The sequence below is a fragment of the Pecten maximus genome, chromosome 9 (assembly GCF_902652985.1).
Source record: "Pecten maximus chromosome 9, xPecMax1.1, whole genome shotgun sequence".
NCBI classification, from domain to species: Eukaryota; Metazoa; Mollusca; class Bivalvia; order Pectinida; family Pectinidae; genus Pecten; species Pecten maximus.
In genome coordinates, this window is record NC_047023.1 from 5,903,997 (window position 1) to 5,925,025 (window position 21,029).

General features: G+C 36.2%; 1 protein-coding gene across 2 annotated transcripts in view; it reads left to right on the forward strand.

Annotated features, from left to right (window-relative positions):
• LOC117334987 (lachesin-like) overlaps nucleotides 1–21,029 on the forward strand; it is a 174,734-nt gene that overhangs the window by 146,099 nt on the left and 7,606 nt on the right. The window contains exons 3-6 of one of the 2 annotated variants that reach the window (XM_033894870.1): nucleotides 1,877–2,090; nucleotides 6,337–6,375; nucleotides 17,788–18,081; nucleotides 20,081–20,128. In XM_033894870.1, coding sequence (XP_033750761.1) covers nucleotides 1,877–2,090; nucleotides 6,337–6,375; nucleotides 17,788–18,081; nucleotides 20,081–20,128 — 595 coding nt within the window. The remainder of the gene's footprint in view (nucleotides 1–1,876; nucleotides 2,091–6,336; nucleotides 6,376–17,787; nucleotides 18,082–20,080; nucleotides 20,129–21,029) is intronic. The other variant, XM_033894871.1, reaches the window with a different exon arrangement.

Here is a 21,029-nt window from a genome sequence, read left to right on the forward strand (position 1 = left end):
TGTTTGACATTGCCTTACATTTGACCATAGTGTTGAGTCGGCCACAAATGTTTACTTTTATTGCTGGGTGCTTGATATTCAATTCTAAATAAACTTGCTTCTAATGCAATCTTAACTACAGAGCATCATTATGCTGAACTCAATTACGAAGTACTTAATGATGATCTGGTTTCTAATCAGATTCCTACATAGAGTTAATGTGTTGTTTTAGGTAAGACATGACCAGGTAGGATGACGCTTTCATATTTAAAGAGGTCAGAGACAGGGATGCGATGTGCATTTGAGTGGCAACGTCACCATGAACATTCCGTCATCCTGGTTGCTTTACTCTTACATGTTTATATGAACGAAAAATATATTCTGACAGACCATAACTTACAGTTAGTAGCAGAAGCCTTTGATAAGTTGCAACACTTGACACGATGACCGAAGCTTAAAAAACCGGAAAAAAATAAGTTGAGAAAAAATATCCTATACATCTTTGTGATGTGACATTTACCAGAGACTTTTTGAAGACAGTCTTGCCCTTTAAAGCACAAACGTCACTGTATATTTTTCAATGCAGATCGAGTTATTTATGCTTTTGAAATCTCTCTGCTGCCATCACGACCTAGATGTCTTTTCTCGGCTATCAATAGGTTTCCTACAGTATCTTATAGTCTATATAAGGCATTTTTGTTTTGCTGTACTGCTTAAATATAATGATAAATGATGAGAATTGATTTTGCCGTGGTTATATTGAGACAAATAACACTTAATGTCAAAATCATATCAGAATATATTGTGACACATACTGCTAACCGTATGTTCATGTATTATATTAGTAGGATTGGTAACGGTAAAAGCGTGTACACGAAATGGAATGCGCTGTAATACCCAAAAAAAATGTTTTATTGGGTTTTTTTCTGTATCGAACAAATTGGATGCAATTTGGCGGAACGTTGATATTTCATTCGTCTTGCACATTGATTGTTTTTATGATATCGTGTCGATATTAATGATTCAGTTTAAAACTGTTCATCAATTTCATGAGGTATTGGCATTAAAAAATAATTTTAAAGTAGTAAGTTCAGTTTAACGTGTATTATTTGTAGAGGGGACAGTGATATTGTAAATAAGATCCCATATCGTCCATTACACAGTACTTTCTTAATACATGGTTCATATCTTTTCACGGACGTGTCTTTTTTAAGAGATGGACCAGAAGGAGAAACATACAACTATCATTGTTGGGTTTAATTATGAACATATTTTGGCTGAATTGTAACGGGAAAAACAACAATATTTAATGTTCCAATACAGGATTTTTCTACGTTGTTAACATTGCTCCAGTTATATATGTACGTTGACTTTCAAGTTAACCTAAATATCATATACAATCACACCGCCTTTGAAAAATAAATTCCTCTATATTTTAGTTTTATCACGACCTGGGCTGCTTACAATAACATATTTATATATGCTGGTTACCTTAATATCGTTTGCAACGATCCTCAATTTTAGGATAGTCGTTATATGTTGAGCGATTGAATTTGTCATATATATAAAATACATACTTACTTTTAAGAAAAGTATACTACCTATGAAGTTGATGTGCGTTCGAGTTTTAGTTTCCTTCAATTTCGTAAATGTTTTGCGTGAATACTTTCCATCCTATCTCCTTGAAATGAAACAACTTGAATCAAACAAAAACTTGTCCTAAGATGGCGGTATGGATGACTTCGGCATCTTATCGAAATTGGATCTCATTAACACTAAGTTCACAGAGACTAATCAAAATATAGATCGCGCTTATATCGGGCTAGCCTTTTCTTTATAAATTGAGTTGACAATACTTTTAATGATTTTGTTAATCCTTTCTGTAATTGCATTACAGGTGATATGGCGCAGGACAGCGGATCCCAACCCTCTATCCATAGGAAAGACTGTATTTGTTGCAGACGATCGGTATCACGTGAATTATATAGACTACAGAGTACAGTGGGATTTATATATAAAAAACGTCAGTCGAAAAGACGCTGGTCTCTACGAATGTCAAGTCAGCTCACGTGAACGTAATATACGAAGAGTGGTTTTCTTAACGGTGATAGGTACGTTGTTCTTCAGAATGGTTCCCTACATTAGTGTAATAATTAAGATTATAACCAATGAATGGCATGTACTTGATTTCAATGGTCATCGTTTTTACTGCCAGTATGCATATGTGCAACACTTCACCACATAGATAAACTGTTTAAAATTAGCTAAAATTTGAACACGCCAAATTGTGCAGATACCGGTATATTAATTTTTATACACAAACTGTGTAGCTTAAAACCGAATACTGGGGGAAAATGCACTTTAAAATAGATTGTACTCACAAATCACTTAAAGAAAACATAAATCACTTCAATTGACAGATAAAAAATCACTTACAAAAAAAATAATCACTTCAACTGACAGATATCCCATCACTTACAGAAAACATAAATTACTTCAACTGACAGATATCCCATCACTTACAAAAAAATAAATCACTTCAATTGACAGATAACAAATCACTTACAAAAAACATAAATCACTTCAATTGGCAAAAAGTGTTAACTCAGATGGAACGGTTTATTCTATTCCTGTTTACTAAAATAGTCGTTGATACGTACGCAAGGTCCAAAGAAGAAATGCTTTTGTGTTTTTTGTTGTTGTTTTTTTCTCCCTTCCGTTGATTCTATCGTGTCAATTTCATTGTTTTTACTCTTTCTGTTTGTGAAATGAACATTCGCCAATGCGCATAACGCACCAATACCAATACACAAGACAACCATTGAAACACACAAACCATTATTTAAAATTCACTTTCGAAATGTTTTAGACAATTTTAAATGAAACCCCGATATATAATACGTAGTTTGAAGCCTAGATATGACTGAACACTACGCGATATCTCCTTGGGGGCAAACCGAAGTCGCGTGTTTCGGGTTCTGCAGACTGTTAATCAATGGCTGTGGTCCAAACGGAAGGCTCGGCGTGAGCATGCCTCTGCTTTTCTTTACGGCAGGGATTTATTCAAAGTGGAAACATCTTTGACCATCTTCCAAACTTCACAAATTTAATGGAAACGGACGGCAGCAATATCACTTAACAACGATATGTACTTGATAGGCGTGCGTATAATGGCTCACGATAGTGGGAGTTAACAATGTGTAGTTACACAGAGTTAACAATGTGTAGTTACATAGAGTTAACAATGTGTAGTTACACAGAGTTAACAATGTGTAGTTACACAGAGTTAACAATGTGTAGTTACACAGAGTTAACAATGTGTAGTTATATAGAGTTAACAATGTGTAGTTACACAGAGTTAACAATGTGTAGTTATATAGAGTTAAACATTTGTTGTTACACAGAGATAACAATGTGTAGTTACAGAGTTAACGATGTGTAGTTACACAGAATTAACAATGTGTAGTTACAGAGAGATAAAGAGAATTTACACAGATCTAACAATCTGTATTACACAGTGATGACAATGTGTAGTTACACAGAGTTAACAATATGTAGTTACAGAGAGATAAAGATAATTTACACAGATCTAACAATCTGTATTACACAGTGATGACAATGTTACAAAGAGTTAACAATTTGTTGTTACACAGAGTTAACAATATGTAGTTACACAGAGATAAAGAGAATTTACACAGATCTAACAATCTGTATTACACAGTGATGACAATGTGTAGTTACACAGAGTTAACAATATGTAGTTACACAGAGATAAAGAGAATTTACACAGATCTAACAATATGTAGTTACACAGAGTTAACAATGTGTAGTTACACAGAGTTAACAATGTGTAGTTACACAGATTTAAGTCGATGAGTCGTCACATGTTACACTGAGTGAATAATGTGTAGTATCTACAACCGGTTCGGTAATTTGTAACCATTGATCGAATCTTACCTTACTAACGCGGCAGATGATAAAATGAAGATATAATACTAACAAATCAGATGTTCATTTCTTGAAAAAAAAATACCAGGAAAATTTACTGGGAGATTCTAAAAGGGTACCCGATATGCACTAGGCATATCAGCAGCATACACGTCTGACTACATATTGCATACGGAAATAAATATTTGTAAAACTATTCCATGATCTACACAACCTGCATCTTGTGAAACCTTGTGTTGTGAAAACAATAGGCATTGACAAAGTAATTGGATCAAAATTTTCGTAATCAATCAATCAGCGACTTGACAAGTGTGCTCCCTGAAAGAGCAGGATCGGTCAACAGTTGCTACAGTTGCATGTATAGTGCAGCACACAAGACGACCTTGATAGAGTTCAGTTTGTTGAGACTTTTTTTTTTTTTTTTTTTACAACAAACGGGTGTTCACTTTAATTTGTAACATCATTACGGACCAAGTGATGACTCAGCTTTTTTGCTTTGGGCAGTGTACTCTTAGGCAATGTTGTTAAAATGCAAAGCACAAATTACCCGAACCAGTGAAATTAATGTATTCAACAGGCGCTGTATAATGTTCCACCGATCGCTGGATTCAAGTGCCATTTATTGTTCCATTTTTTCTGGTTGTTCTGTCATGCTGTGTTTATTTTCCTTTTCCTGCAGCGCTAGGTTCGTCTATTTCAGTACAAGTGTTATTCTGTGCATTTGATACTCTCACTTTTGTATTTGATTTCTTTATGCTATATCAGTAGAGTTCATCCGATTTTTTTTCCATCAAAATCTGCTTCCTCCTTCCAACTCTTATAATCGTGGCATTTCTCTGTTCTTCTTTCTCTTGGCCTCCTTGTCATACAACCTCATATGACACTTGCAGTTTTAAGGGAAGGTACATCCTGTAAAATGAAACAAAGAAAAAAACTTGATATGATGTTTCTCCTAAGACGTGTATTCTGTATTTTGCGATACACTGTAGTGCTGTATTATAATGTTAATATAATTTGTTTTTTTCTGTCTTTTGCGGTATCTGAAAGTTCAATGTTTGTCCTATGGCTTGGGGAACCATGTAGTGTTACATTTGTTTCGCCTTATCGAACCAGGTTGTGTTACATGTTTTAAATGTTTTAAATGTCTTGTTGAGCCAGGTAGTGTTTTGTTAGTTCTATGTCTTGTTGAACCAAGAGGTGTTTTGTTTATTCTACCTATAGTGAATCCCAGTAGTGTGTCGTTAGTTCTAGGTTGTTATGAACAAGTATACCGCCTTCGGCATAACAGTGTTTACTGTAACGGTTATTACTGCAACACAGTGATTATTGTAACACAGTGTTTATTGTAACACAGTGTTTATTGTAACACAGTGTTTACTGTAACAGTGTTTAATGTAACAGTTGTAAAAGTTACTGGCTATCAATCAGACATAAAGCTTAAGACAGACTTGTGTTCGCCGTCTTTTGGCTTCTTATTTGTTGTATCAGTGTTACCAATACCTAATTCAGTTAGGGGACATGGGGACATTTTTATTTCCTTTCATTATTATCCTTAGTAGATATATCGGTACTTTACACGCGAGGCCGACATGTATGTCTTTGTAGTTACTCTCACTATCACACCCGCCTAAGTTTATGACCAATCTCAGTTCTCTGTTAAAGTTAAAAAGAGATCAAATACATTAAGACCGTTTATGTCTCAAGTCATTGCAGGGTGTTTTAATTGGGTATTCGGGTGCGGTCGAATTACATGACAACACAGCTATTGCATTTGTATGACAATTAACAATGTTCTTCAGAGTCCAAGGGAAGAGATATATCGACAGACCTAAAATTGAGAACCCGTCAATACTATATATTGCAATTGCAACAATCAAACAAATGATATGATAAAAAAAACGCTTTTAAAATTCTAACCAAATGTGAAATAGCGTGACTGATTAAACGCTTACACAACATTTATACAAGTATGATAATGGTCACCAAGCAATAATAACATCCACGACTATTTTACATCCCAATAATAACATCCACGACTATTTTACATCTAACCAATAATAACATCCACGACTATTTTACATCTAACCAATAATAACATCCACGACTATTTTACGTCCCAGAAATACTAACATCCACGACTATTTTACGTCCCAGAAATACTAACATCCACGACTATTTTACGTCCCAGTAATAATAATATCCGCGACTATTTTACATCTAACCAATAATAACATCCACGACTATTTTACGTCCCAATAATAACATCCACGACTATTTTACATCTAACCAATAATAACATCCGCGACTATTTTACATCTAACCAATAATAACATCCACGACTATTTTACGTCCCAGTAATAATATCATTTATAAATATTTTACGTCCGTGTTAATTGTATGTCTTTTCAGAGCCGCCAGCTACAAGTCCAAAGCCGACACCTAAACCAAGTGAGTAACCATGTTGTCCGTAAACCCATGTTTTCAAATTGTAAAGGAAAACCATTATAATACCAAATTGTATTCCATCCTTGTTTTCATTATTATTGATCTTTGAAGTAGGTTCAAACTTTCAGTTACTTTTAAGAACCCTCTTTCAGCATGCATTTTGCTGCCTGATATTTTAGACAATTCTATGGCTAAAATATCAAATCGTAAAGCGAACAGTTTCGACGCTTTCAGACTGAAGGTAATATTGATCTAGAAGGTCTATTATAATATTTCGTATATCATATCCTACTGCTACATTTTTGTGAAGATATCAGGTACAGCAAATATGTTGCTATTGTGATATTAATTTCCAGTGACCAGACACACGCCACACTGTAATTTATATTATGTTTCCCTTGTAATGTGTTCGCCATTGTATTGATTTGCTTTTGCATTTAAAGGAGCGTTGTATTTATTTACTTCTATATGCAACTTAGAGGTCACTGAAGGTCCACTTGCTGCGTGAACATTGCTTCAATATGAAATCCATTAACCTATTTATCATATCGTACATGCTCTGCTATAATATTTCGGTTAAAGCCTTATAGGAAGCTTCTGGATAGGCGCATCCCGAGTCTCTTTACTCAGCTACAAGCCCAAATGCTGTATATTTGATTGTTTTCGCATTCCACACCTATCCTTAACTGATATTTCTAGAAGTGGCTCCGGATAAACCCACATGTATTTTGTGTTATTTTGAAATTAGCTGATATCAAAATTTTACCAATTTTTATTGATTGCCTTTTTCTTCTGGATAATGTGGCTCCTAGCATTGCTTATGATGAGTCATAAAAGGACGATATATGTAGCCAATTGTACTATCTCTGATAGGGTTAGCCTCAATACATACTGAAAAGGGTATGTGTCTTTTGTACAGTCCTTATCAAATTAATATGGTAGTCATATCGCCGAGTACACAAAATATTGAAAATATTAATCGATCGAGGAAAGAACAAAGGTCCCAACAACCAGAAATCCTCACAATTGTGCCTGTACTAATCGACACAATAGATAGCTCGAACAGGAACTATATATGTAAATTTAGTTGGAAGTTCGATGTTTACCAGGCGTACATGAACCTGTTTACCTCATTTTGATGATACAGCTTAACCCGTCTTATCACTAACATACATTCGATTCCTTAATTATCTTTATGTTCAAATATAATCCATTTTTTTTTTATAAATTAACACCGGAATATGTGTGATATCATGAAGGTAGAATTGATGCTTTAACAGAAATAAATTCTAAAGACGAAAATTAAGGAATATTAATGTTTACTACATAAACAATGAGAGACGTAAACTTGTGTAACGTGTTGTGAAGGACGTGCTGGATTGTTGGCTAATGTTGTCGGCTAAGGGGACAATGATTTAATGTTGTTGCGGAAATCCAGTAGTCTACTGGGAGCCATACCTCATTTAAAACAGGATGGTCTCAGGGGAAGCAACTCCATAGTCGAGTCATCAGTAATGTGTCTGGTACCGCTCACCGTTTTTGTCTGCCTATATATCTGAAATTTCTCCCAAAGCTCCAGTGACGATTGACGTGTTCCAAGTTTTAACTGATAACTATCCTGTTAATCTTTATAAAACATATTTATGTTTTAATTCTTTTTAACAGCAAATATGTAAGCAGACCTTTTATTGCTATTTATCTGATGTGGTAAAACGTTTTTAGTTTAATTGAACGATATGTATGGCAAAACGGTATGTATGGTAAAACCGCGCAAAAGTATACATCTCTTGAATAGACTAGACAATAACTACTCAGATTCGTTAGTACCCTCATATCGACGAATCATCCAAGTTTTACGTTGTTAATTGTGAAAACATGAAAAGTTACAAACACCTATATTTAACAAGACTTTCTGATTAGGAAATTGTTTGCGGAAAATCGATATACACACGGGTGCTCTTTGTTTTGCTAAATACGTAATCTTTAAAAAATGTATTTAATGATTTCCTGTTAGAGATAAAAATAATGCTGCGACGGCTTAAGTGGACTGGTTAGTATGTCCTAAATTGTGGGCTGGTTAATATGTCCTAAAGTGTGGGCTTGTTAGTATATCCTAAAGTGTGGGCTGGTTAGTATGTCCTAAAGTGTGGGCTGGTTAGTATGTCCTAAATTGTGGGCTGGTTAGTATGTCCTAAAGTGTGGGCTTGTTAGTATATCCTAAAGTGTAGGCTGGTTAGTATTTCCTAAAGTATGGGCTTGTTAGTATGTCCTAAATTGTGGGCTGGTTAGTATGTCCTAAAGTTAGGGCAGGTTAGTATATCCTAAATTGTGGGCTGGTTAGTATGTCCTAAAGTGTGGGCTGGTAAGTATGTCTTAAAATGTGGGCTGGTTAGTATGTCCTAAAGTGTGGGCTGGTTAGTATATCCTAAAGTGTGGGCTGGTTAGTATGTCCTAAAGTGTGGGCTGGTTAGTATGTCCTAAAGTTTGGGTTGGTTAGTATATCCAAAAGTGTGGGTTGGTGAGTATGTCCTAAAGTGTGGGCTGGTTAGTATATCCTAAAGTGTGGGCTGGTTAGTATGTCCTAAAGTGTGGGGCGGTTAGTATGTCCAAAAGTGTGGGTTGGTTAGTATGTCCTAAAGTGTGGGGCGGTTAGTATGACCTAAAGTGTGGGCTGGTTAGTATGTCCTTAAGTGTGGGCTGGTAAATATGTCCTAAAGTGTGGGCTGGTTAGTATGTCCTAAAGTGTTGGTTGGTTAGTATGTCCTAAAGTGTGGGCTGGTTAGTATGTCCTAAAGTGTTGGCTGGTTAGTATGTCCTAAAGTGTGGGCTGGTAAGTATGTCCTTAAGTGTGGGCTGGTTAGTATGTCCTAAATTGTGGGCTGGTTAGTATGTCCTAAAGTGTAGTCTGGTTAGTATGTCCTAAGTGTTGACTGGTATGTATGTCCTAAAGTGTGGGCTGGTATGTATGTCCTTACGTGTGGGCTTGGTAGTATGTCCTAAATGTGGGGTTGGTTAGTATGTCCTAAAGTATGGGCTGGTTAGTATGTCCTAAAGTGTGGGCTGGTTAGTATGTCCTAAATTGTGGGCTGGTTAGTATGTCCTAAAGTGTGGGCTGGTTAGTATGTCCTAAATTGTGGGCTGGTTAGTATGTCCTAAAGTGTGGGCTGGTTAGTATGTCCTAAAGTGTGGGCTGGTTAGTATGTCCTAAATTGTGGGCTGGTTAGTATGTCCTAAAGTGTGGGCTGGTTAGTATGTCCTAAATTGTGGGCTGGTTAGTATGTCCTAAATTGTGGGCTGGTTAGTATATCCTAAAGTGTGGGCTGGTTAGTATGTCCTAAAGTGTGGGCTGGTTAGTATGTCCTAAAGTGTGGGCTGGTTAGTATGTCCTAAAGTATGGGCTGGTTAGTATGTCCTAAATTGTGGGCTGGTTAGTATGTCTTAAAGTGTGGGCTGGTTAGTATGTCCTAAAGTGTGGGCTGGTTAGTATGTCCTAAAGTATGGGCTGGTAAGTATGTCCTAAAGTGTGGGCTGGTAAGTATGTCCTAAAGTATGGGCTGATTAGTATGTCCTTAATTGTGGGCTGGTTAGTATGTCCTAAAGTGTGGGCTGGTTAGTATGTCCTAAAGTGTGGGCTGGTAAGTATGTCCTACATTGTGGGCTGGTTAGTATGTCCTACATTGTGGGCTGGTTAGTATGACCTTAAGTGTTGGCTGTTAAGTATGTCCTCAAGTGTGGGTTGGTTAGTATGTCTTAAAGTGTGAGCTGGTTAATATGTCCTAAATTGTGGGCTGGTTAGTATGTCCTAAAGTGTGAGCTGGTTAGTATGTCCTAAAGTGTAGTTTGGTTAGTATGACCTTAAGTGTTAGCTGTTAAGTATGTCCTAAAGTGTGGGTTGGTTAGTATGTCTTAAAGTGTGAGCTGGTTAATATGTCCTAAATTGTGGGCTGGTTAGTATGTCCTAAAGTGTGGGCTGATTAGTATGTCCTTAAGTGTGGTCTGGTTAGTATGTCCTACATTGTGGGCTTGTTAGTATGTCCAAAAGTGTGGGCTGGTTAGTATGTCCTAAAGTGTTCGTTGTTAGTATGTTATCAAGTGTGGGCTGGTTAGTATGTCCTACATTGTGGGCTTGTTAGTATGTCCAAAAGTGTGGGTTGTTAGTACGTCCTAAAGTGTGAGTTGCTAGTTTGTCCTAAATTGTGGTCTGGTTAGTATGTCCTAAAGTGTGGGCTGGTTAGTATGTCCTAAAGTGTGGGCTGGTTAGTATGTTAAATTGATAGTGCTTGATGGCCTCGTGACACTTGACATTATAGGGTGGCGGATTCATACGGTAGACCAAAATAGGAAAAAAGTAGTATGAAGTCCTTTATATGGTCATTTTCAAATATTATTAAGATTTTTTTTCAGTCATCTTATAAAAGCATACAATTATGATATGGAGAATGTTACACAAGTTGCGTGTCGAATAGGTATCGGTGAGCAGTATTCACTCGTTTTTGAGGAAGTGCTATGCATTGTTGCAAAATGTTTGAATATTGAAAAGCATATTTTGGTAAGTGTTTTTCTCATTATGCTAAAATTCATCAAACAGATGATGACAAAACAACCTCCTTCAAGAGTGGACAGGGAGAATTGTCTAACAACCTCAAGAAATGGTTGTTAAGTAGTGTTAGTGAATCGGAGAGACATCACACTGGTAATGGACAAGGGTGGTTATCATCGGGTCTTATCGGTTCTGTCTCGAGCAGCAATTACAAGGTTTATGTAGCCGTCTGCTAATGTGGTAGGGGCCAAAGATTAATTCACTTTGCCTGTTAAAACTCAACATCGTTCTCTTGAACAGTCTGTGGATATGTATGATATGTCTATTGACCACTCCGACAGAAATCTTACTTAAACATCCCCGAATACATGTGAGCAATCAAAACATCCATTTGTAGTTTAAATGTAATCTTGTTATCAGTTTGTTTACAGGATACACAAAATACAAAATATAATGCAATTGTATTGATGTAATAACTAGCTGGTGTATCCTTCTGAGTGTGTAAGGAACAGAAGCCATTGAATTGACTTAACAAAACATTTGAGAGCGAACGGGTGTCTTGCCTACGCTGTATTAGGAGGATATTGTTTTTTATGTTGGCTTGGTAAATCGTTGATGGTCTGGGTTGTTATTCAAGATAGTATTTCTAAATTACATCTTCATGTTTATAAGCGAATGTATACTAGTATGCATATTTAATCAATGGGCTACAGAACTACATTGAACATTAGTACCTGTATATTCGTAATACGGAAAACAGTGTTTTACAGTATTTACATTGTCTTAATTCGCATAAGGGACAACACCTAGATCAACATGTACGCCAAAGTAGACAGGAATCGCTGCAGGCTCATTCTTACCGTCTATACAAAGGGTAAAATCACTTAAGAATTTAAATATCAGGAGCAATATGATTTGAAATCACTTTTGTAACTGATTGCATTTACTGAATTGAAAATTTGAATATGGTGACAAGTTTTCGCACACAAACATTTGGTGATACTGATGATATTAAGAAGTACTCTTTAGTATGTAAGAAAGACAGACAGTATTAGAACAGCTCTGGCATTGTCAGGTTATTCCATTGTATAAATATGGTAGGAAGTCTTAGTGGATGCAGAATCAGAAAATACGGAATCCAAAATAGTATATTAGTTTGCCTTGCAATAAAGTGATAAAATACTACAAATACTTATATTGAGGGCTTCGTTCCGTCTTTGGCGTCCTCATCTGTAGCGATTGTACGTGACCAGCTGACATCCCTGAGCAATATTAACACTTCAGTTGACAGTTGACAGTTAACAGCTGCTGTTCGGCTGTGCGTAACTCCAATCGGCGTAGTCTACATGCATTGGTATGATTGGAAGCGTCAGTAGAGTTCAGCGAACGGGAGGTACGCTACCAGACATCGTGACCGAAATTGAAGCCCTTATGATGCTAGCTTAGAGCAAGATACACCCCACCCTCACACCTTCACACACACACACACACACAGCCTTCTTCAGATCGCTATATTCCTTTTTGACATCGCAAATGTCCAATCCCCATCCCCTTTCCCATTTTGGCGTCATTTGTCAACGGCAAAGGGAAGAAAAATACATGTTCTCCGACCACCAGGCTAGGTATAGGTGTGCCTATACTCGGTTGTCAAAGCTACACTAACTCTCTCATGCTGGGCAGGTTTCTATACAGAAACCCTGGATTGGCAGAAGAAGCTTTGCCAGTAGGTGCTCCCAAGGAACATTAACGTGTCCATGCCTTCCCACAAACGTGCCTTCGTGTTTACCGGGCTTCACAGTCCTATGGATTGATCAGCTATTGTTTGTCCCTATTTCGATGCGTGGGTCGGGGTGGTAGGGAGTGTGCTGACCTTGGGTTCTTGGTTTTTGGTTAGTCGACCATCGGAGCGACCCATTTGCAGAATTGTATATGGTCTTCACACTCAGGATATATTCCTTACCGACGTTAAGGAGTGGTCACTAGGAACTCATACGGCGGGTGATTGCCTTTAATTATGTCGCCTGTCCTGCAGATCGATCGAGTTAAGTTTTAGTCCTTCCTTTTTGCTAAGTGCACATTCCTATATTAAAACGAAGTGCATTGAGTGTATGAATCACCTAATCTCGTTGGTAGAGTCTAGAATTCGCATACGGACGTCCTAACGTGCCTAGCGTTAGTGAGATCGTAGACTCTGTGCTCTTCCTTCCCAACATAGCAGTTGATAAACAGAAACGTCAACGATCATTGGACTAAAGCGATAGTTGTTTGTCATCACACTGAAATGTCATACAAAAAGAATATCTGACAGTGTTTTCAGTATTACAATGTACCAAAATATCAAACTATTAGCAGCACGAGTGAAATATTCTTGGTATTACTGTGGAAACTGCTCGATGTTCTGTTTATTACATTTGTATAGCAAAATATTTGGTTTAGATTTTAATCTTCCCATTTTCGTTAGTAAGCAGTGTTTTGATTTGACAAATTAGACAACGTGATTTTTTTTTCACTAGTGAAAAATATCAGAAAAAAAATGATACTTGATGAATAATATCACTTTTATAAAATAAATAATTTTCGGTATTTCACCATTAGAAATGTTATAAATGATGGCATTGCCATTACTACCAGACATACTGACACAGACAAAGCCAGTCCTACTTGCAATATCAATTATAGCTGAACGACAGTAAAAGTTTGTCACAGGTTTGAAATGTTAATTCTGTAACCGTCAACGTATGCATACTCTAGTCATTAGGAACAGGTTAATATTTACTGTAACAAACCGCAAGGTTACAAGCGACAGTAAAACTGTGTAGTACAGTTTTAATCATTAATACATACAACTTGTCTTAAGAATGATGGTTTATATTAGAAAAAAGATATTTAACTTCAAACTAATTTGACGACTGATGCCAAAAACATCATTACTTTTTTGCTATCGATCTACATCAGAGGTAGTACTGGTTATTGACAGTAATGGCCTTATTGGTACTGCTTTGTGACCGATCTTGCCTTAAAGGTTGTTTTTGGAAGGAAACTTGAGTTATGCCCAACTGATTTAATGACACTACAGGCCCCATCCCGACTTACACTCAGAGCACATCATAAATATAACTCGTAAATTACATATGCACCAGCACAGAATAAAAACATTTTTTTTTTTTTTGTAAAAACAAGTTAAAATCAGTGTCGTCCATTGATGATAAAAATCACTCACGGGTAATTCCCGCATTGTCTGCTAGGTGACGTTATAGGCTTAAGTCTCTTCCGTGCAAGCTTTCCTTTAATTAGGTTCCTCGCTATAAAAGTTTGCTGGAAACTGACGTGTATTTTACATTCAGACGGGATATCATCACATAAACATTTTCTTTGGGAAAGTGAACAGATGGTATAGTGTAAATCTGACTGTAAATGCCGGTGAAAGATACACGGGTAATGTGAAAGATACACGGGTAATGTGAAAGATACGCACGGGTAATATGAAAGATATACACGAGTAATGTGAAAGATATACACGGGTAATGTGAAAGATATACACGGGTAATATGAAAGATACGCACGGGTAATATGAAAGATACAGACGGGTAATATGAAAGATATACACGGGTAATGTGAAAGATACACAGGTTATGTAAAATATACACGGGTAATGTGAAATATACAGACGGGTAATGTGAAATATACACACGGGTAATGTGAAATATACAGAGGTAATGTGAAATATACAGACGGGTAATGTGAAAGATATACACGGGTAATATGAAATATACAGACGGGTAATGTGAGAGATATACACGGGTAAGATGAAAGATACAGACGGGTAATATGAAAGATATACACGGGTAATGTGAAATATACAGACGGGTAATGTGAAAGATATACACGGGTAATATGAAAGATATACACGAGTAATGTGAGAGATATACACGGGTAAGATGAAAGATACAGACGGGTAATATGAAAGATATACACGGGTAAGATGAAAGATACAGACGGGTAATATGAAAGATATACACGGGTAAGATGAAAGATACAGACGGGTAATATAAAAGATATACACAAGTAATGTGAAATATACAGACGGGTAATGTGAAATATACACGGGTAATGTGAAAGATACACACGGGTAATGTGAAATATACAGACGGGTAATGTGAGAGATATACACGAGTAATGTGAAATATACAGACGGGTAATGTGAAATATACATAGGTTATGTGAAATATACAGAGGTTATGTGAAATATACACGGGTAATGTGAAATATACACAGGTTATGTAAAATATACACGGGTAATATGAAATATACACGGGTAATATGAAATATACACGGGTAATATGAAATACACACGGGTAATATGAAATATACACGGGTAATATGAAAGATACAGACGGGTAATATGAAAGATATACACGGGTAATGTGAAAGATACATAGGTTATGTGAAATATACACGGGTAATGTGAAATATACACAGGTTATGTGAAATATACACGGGTAATTCGAAATATACACAGGTAATGTGAGAGATATGCACGGGGTAATATGAAAGATATACACGGGTAATGTGAAAGATACAGACGGGTAATATGAAAGATATACACGGGTAATGTGAAAGATATACACGGGTAATGTGAGAGATATACACGGGTAAGATGAAAGATACAGACGGGTAATATGAAATATATACACGAGTAATGTGAAAGATATACACGGGTAATGTGAGAGATATACACGGGTAATATGAAAGATACAGACGGGTAATATGAAAGATATACACGAGTAATGTGAAAGATATACACGAGTAATGTGAAAGATATACACGGGTAATGTGAAAGATATACACGGGTAATGTGAGAGATACGCACGGGTAATATGAAAGATACAGACGGGTAATATGAAATATATACACGAGTAATGTGAAAGATATACACGGGTAATGTGAGAGATATACACGGGTAATATGAAAGATACAGACGGGTAATGTGAAATATATACACGGGTAATGTGAAAGATATACACGAGTAATGTGAAAGATATACACGGGTAATGTGAAATATATACACGGGTAATGTGAAATATACACGGGTAATTTGAAATATACACGGGTAATTTGAAATATACACGGGTAATGTGTAATATACACGGGTAATGTGAAAGATACACACGGGTAATGTGAAAGATTTACACGGGTAATATGAAAGATATACACAGGTAATGTGAGAGATATACACGGGTAATGTGAGAGATATACACGGGTAAGATGAAAGATACAGACGGGTAATATGAAAGATATACACGAGTAATGTGAAATATACACGAGTAATGTGAAAGATATACACGGGTAATGTGAAAGATATACACAGGTAATGTGAGAGATATACACGGGTAATGTGAGAGATATACACGGGTAAGATGAAAGATACAGACGGGTAATGTGAGAGATATACACGAGTAATGTGAAATATGCACGGGTAATGTGAGAGATATACACGGGTAATGTGAAATATGCACGGGTAATGTGAGAGATATACACGAGTAATGTGAGAGATATACACGGGTAATGTGAGAGATATACACGAGTAATGTGAAAGGTACACACGGGTAATGTGAAAGATATACACGGGTAATGTGAGAGATACAGACGGGTAATATGAAAGATATACACGGGTAATATGAAAGATACAGACGAGTAATGTGAGAGATACACACGGGTAATGCGAGAGATATACACGGGTAATGCGAGAGATATACAGGTAATATGAAAACATCGACTGTTATTTTTCATCTTTTCTGTCAAGCATTATGTCTAAGGGACATTGTTTCACAATAAATTGGATTAAGGAGACAAAAACCATTATGTGTATACTATTGTATAGTATTTTTATCTCCGGTACAGATAATTAGTACCGATTTGTAAATGATAAGTAATAACGAAATCAGCAAATACAATATCAAGTTATCGATTTGACAGTGTATTCAGGTTTTATGACGAACAATATTGGAAGATTCGCTTTATATGTGTCGGATCACTTGGATATGGGATTCATTTGACTTTTGGTGTGTGACGCTCGATATATTGCTCTCCTTGTCTCAAATCTGTTACGTCATTACGTTCTGGGGATGGCTGTATCCACTGCTCGACGATGTGCATGGAGTGACCTGATACATTATGACTATTACATCGACATCTGGATTGAACATGACACTGGTTAGACCATATCATGTTTCCTATTCTAATCAGAGCCTTTTTCCTCCAGACTAATGGAGTTTCAGTAATAAGATGGCACAACACTGCTCCAGACATCTACCCCATTTCTCATGATTCTTAGATTCCCTTGTGTGTCATGAAATTGCTTTTTGAAAGCGTATCCAGAATTGTCTAGAACCTTCAAGAGTTGATATATATAGGAATATCAAAGTTGCAAACATGTGATGAATAACCTACTTCTGTGCAACCGAATTATCATACCGATGGAGCCTCAAATCTTTCCCATATACATTTTGTATATACCACATATCGTATTATCTTACGAACACAAGCTTGCCACGACAGTAGATTTGATAATATAAAATTGTTAGATTTTAACGCAGATTACATCACCAAACTACGGTCAAAACGTTATGAAGTTTTGTAATCATTATTCGACATAACTACTGGTGTTTAGTACTAGTGTGTATTTTAGCAATCCTTCGAAAAACATATAGTTTCAACATTCTTTCATACGAATCAATAGAGAAACGTGATGATTCGAATCATCGTGGTGTGGTGTGTGTTTATATGTGTGTTTACGTTATTGGCTGTACATAACAAATAATTACATTACATCGGCATTTCAATTGGACTATCAGTCATTTTGTGTATCGTTTCAGAAATTTTAATCACCGGATCCCAGTACGTAGAGATAGGCAACAAAATCTACCTCATGTGTAATGCTACAACAGACGATTTCCCTAACGACGATTTAGACTGGTTTAAAGATGGACACGAAATTTTACAAAATGATTATGACCAACATATCAGTATAACGAAATTTGTGTCGTTAATAGATAAACTTATATATAGTGTGTTAACTGTCAATAATGTGAAACTGGAGGATGCCGGGAAATACGTGTGTAGAACATCCGACCTCCATATTACAAGTACACTTGTCAACGTCCTTAGTGGTGAGTATGTCGTTTTCAAAGGGATGTAACTCTTGTGGTAGAAGTAGATGCATGGAGGTCTATATTTGTATATCGGTTCGGTTATGCTGGAAAACTTGCTTTGCATGTAGGATTTGATGGCAATGTAGATGAAGTGACGCAATCTTTAGGGGACTGAACCGCTGCATAAGTGACTGTAAATGAAGTGCCAGACAATAGATAAATGTATTTCAGTTTACGTCGGGGCTTTGTATGTTATGAAACATCAACTTACAGTCAGTCGAATTCATATAACGATATTGTACTATAGTCGTAGTAATTATTACAAAATCAAATTGTTAGCTAGGAGTGCAAATGCTACCAATAGTGATTACAAGCTTGAACTAATGGACATGCGGTATAATATGACGAAGGATAAATAACTATATTCAAACAGTATCTCACTATAATCTTCAGCGTGTACGCATGCATGCACGTGCACAATGAGGTGTATGGGTATGACTAGTACAATGCAATACCGGTACCGCCATGGTAGCCACTAAGATGTGTCTTGAACCGTATGAATGACTGTATTGTATCAGACAGGTGGGATCCTCATATACCACTATTTACCCCGAGGAAAATAAACATTATCTTTTTTCTTTGCAACGCGGGCGTAAATTACTACCTTTGATAAGTTCCGTAACAAACGGAAACAGACAAGGCACCAGCAAGGGCATATAAATGAATTTAGAACAGTTGGTCAAGATCATAGGTTCAAGTTGGGGAATTGTAAACATGCCTTTGTAGCCATTGTTTTCCTAGCATAGTGGGGACATTCTGCTTAATTGGTTAAATAAAAATAAAGAAGACGAATTGTTTGTCTCCATGTGTAGTGTTATTCAATTAGAATGTTTACAGGGAGGGTAGGAAGACTGTTGATGTTCTGGTCTAGCTCTGGTGGTGAAGCATTCTATATTAGATTATAGCCAAATTTCTCGGTTATGAAGGAAACACCGAGCCCCGTGTAATTTCGTTTCGCTGCAGAACTTTGTTTACATAAGGCAAAAATTCTATAGCGAGACACTAACCATACATTAAGCGTTTTTCTTCCAACCACAAAAAAAAAAAAAAAAAACAGTACGTGTGCTGTATGTGCATAACAAAATATAAAATATATAATTACTACCAGAAGGAAATTTATCGTGGTATGTCTGCATGGACACGTACTGCATCATAAGCTACTCAGTAATACCATTCAAGAGGTTTCGTTCTTTATGTTGATAATATTCAACCAAACGAATTATCAATTGTCCTAGGGATTTCATCACGCCTTATTTTACCGTTATACAAAATAAACTATGTGTGAAAATTAATGGATACCTAACTACAGAGATTTCGAGTGCTCTACTCCATCTTCATTTCTTTTCAGATATACCTTTCATCGTTGTTGTGTTATGTCCTATTTCTTTTTGACCAATGCTGTAATATTTTTATTTTCATGTTTGTGTGATTTGCATGGTATGACTAAAGGTTGATAGCAACAATATCATCGTGAACATGTTTACAAATGTTTTGTTTTGTTTCAAATATGATCAAACATGTTTGAGCTATTTTCTTTATTATAAACATGGGGACATATTAGTAATTTATTCGTGAATAAATTGTTTTCTTGATTCACCCCATTTTAAAAAAAACATTTATCGTTAATGTAATTGAGTGTAAAATATCCTGATAATGGCTTCTACAATGTTTTATTTATTTTTTATTAATACTGCAAAGGTTGTGTTTCAAGGTTTGGTTTTTAAGCTTTAAGGTAAAATTTCGATGATTTTCAATAGTTTTTAATTCTAAGCTTACTACTTTTCGTAATTTTCATTAAGAAAACATTAACAGTGTTTTGATATGTACTGCAACTATTTTCAAAAGTTTTGAAAACTAGTTTTGGACGTTTTTGATATTTGTAAATGTGATAATAATGTATTCTATCTTTTGGCTTTTGATTGGTGAGATTTGATTTTGTAATGCCCAATCGTTACAGAGCCCGACAAGCACGGGGAGCTGATAGATCCTACCCAACCACCCGGTGGTAAAATATCCTGTATTTCATCTCCCACTTGATATTGTTCTCACTTGTGACCCTGTATCCCGCTAGTCCCCATGTAACAGTAGGCTTTAATCACGATGCTAGCATAGGGTGGTCTTCATTTAAGCATCAATGTGACAGCGTATCACGCGATTGAAGGCCAATTAATTACCACAAAAACTAATATTACCACAAGAGACTAATGAAAATAAATCTTGAGTAAAAGGGTTAAAGTACAACCACGCTGCTATTTTAATTTGGAAATAAAATATGAACTATCACTTGTCACATGTTTCGAGTACGGTGAGAAGGAAAGTACTAGCTAAAGATTATTGCCCTATTGTTATTCTCCACGCCGATCACACTTCTAATGCACGAGACCATGGAAAGTACAGCATTCCCTGAATTATGTTAAACTATTCTAAGATGGCTTAACCACATTTGGCATTGGAACCAATTATACCAATGAGTAAATAAGTGTGATCAGCGTGTTGGTCCTTGCATGATATAGTTCGTGTGCACGGAATATTCATGTATTTTTGTGCTTCTCTTTGTTCACTATTGCAAAAGTAGGACTTTGTGAAGCATGCTGATGTAAATGTAATTAAAAAACAATGTATTTCTTGTTCTTTTATATATTTCCTCTTACATAGTGCTAAGTTTTTGCATGGGTATTATGATGAATACATGCTACTTTTGCGACTATTGAAAATGTCCAAACATGCCATGTTTAGATTCATATTGTATAAACAAAACGTATGTCAAGTTAAAGTAAGAAAATGAGAGCATACTCCTCCACCCTGCTAAAACGAAAAAAAGAAAGATCAGCAAGCTTATCTTTTTTGTACACAGAAGTAATCATAATGGAAGTTACATAAATGGTGGTATTTATAATGGGAGTTAC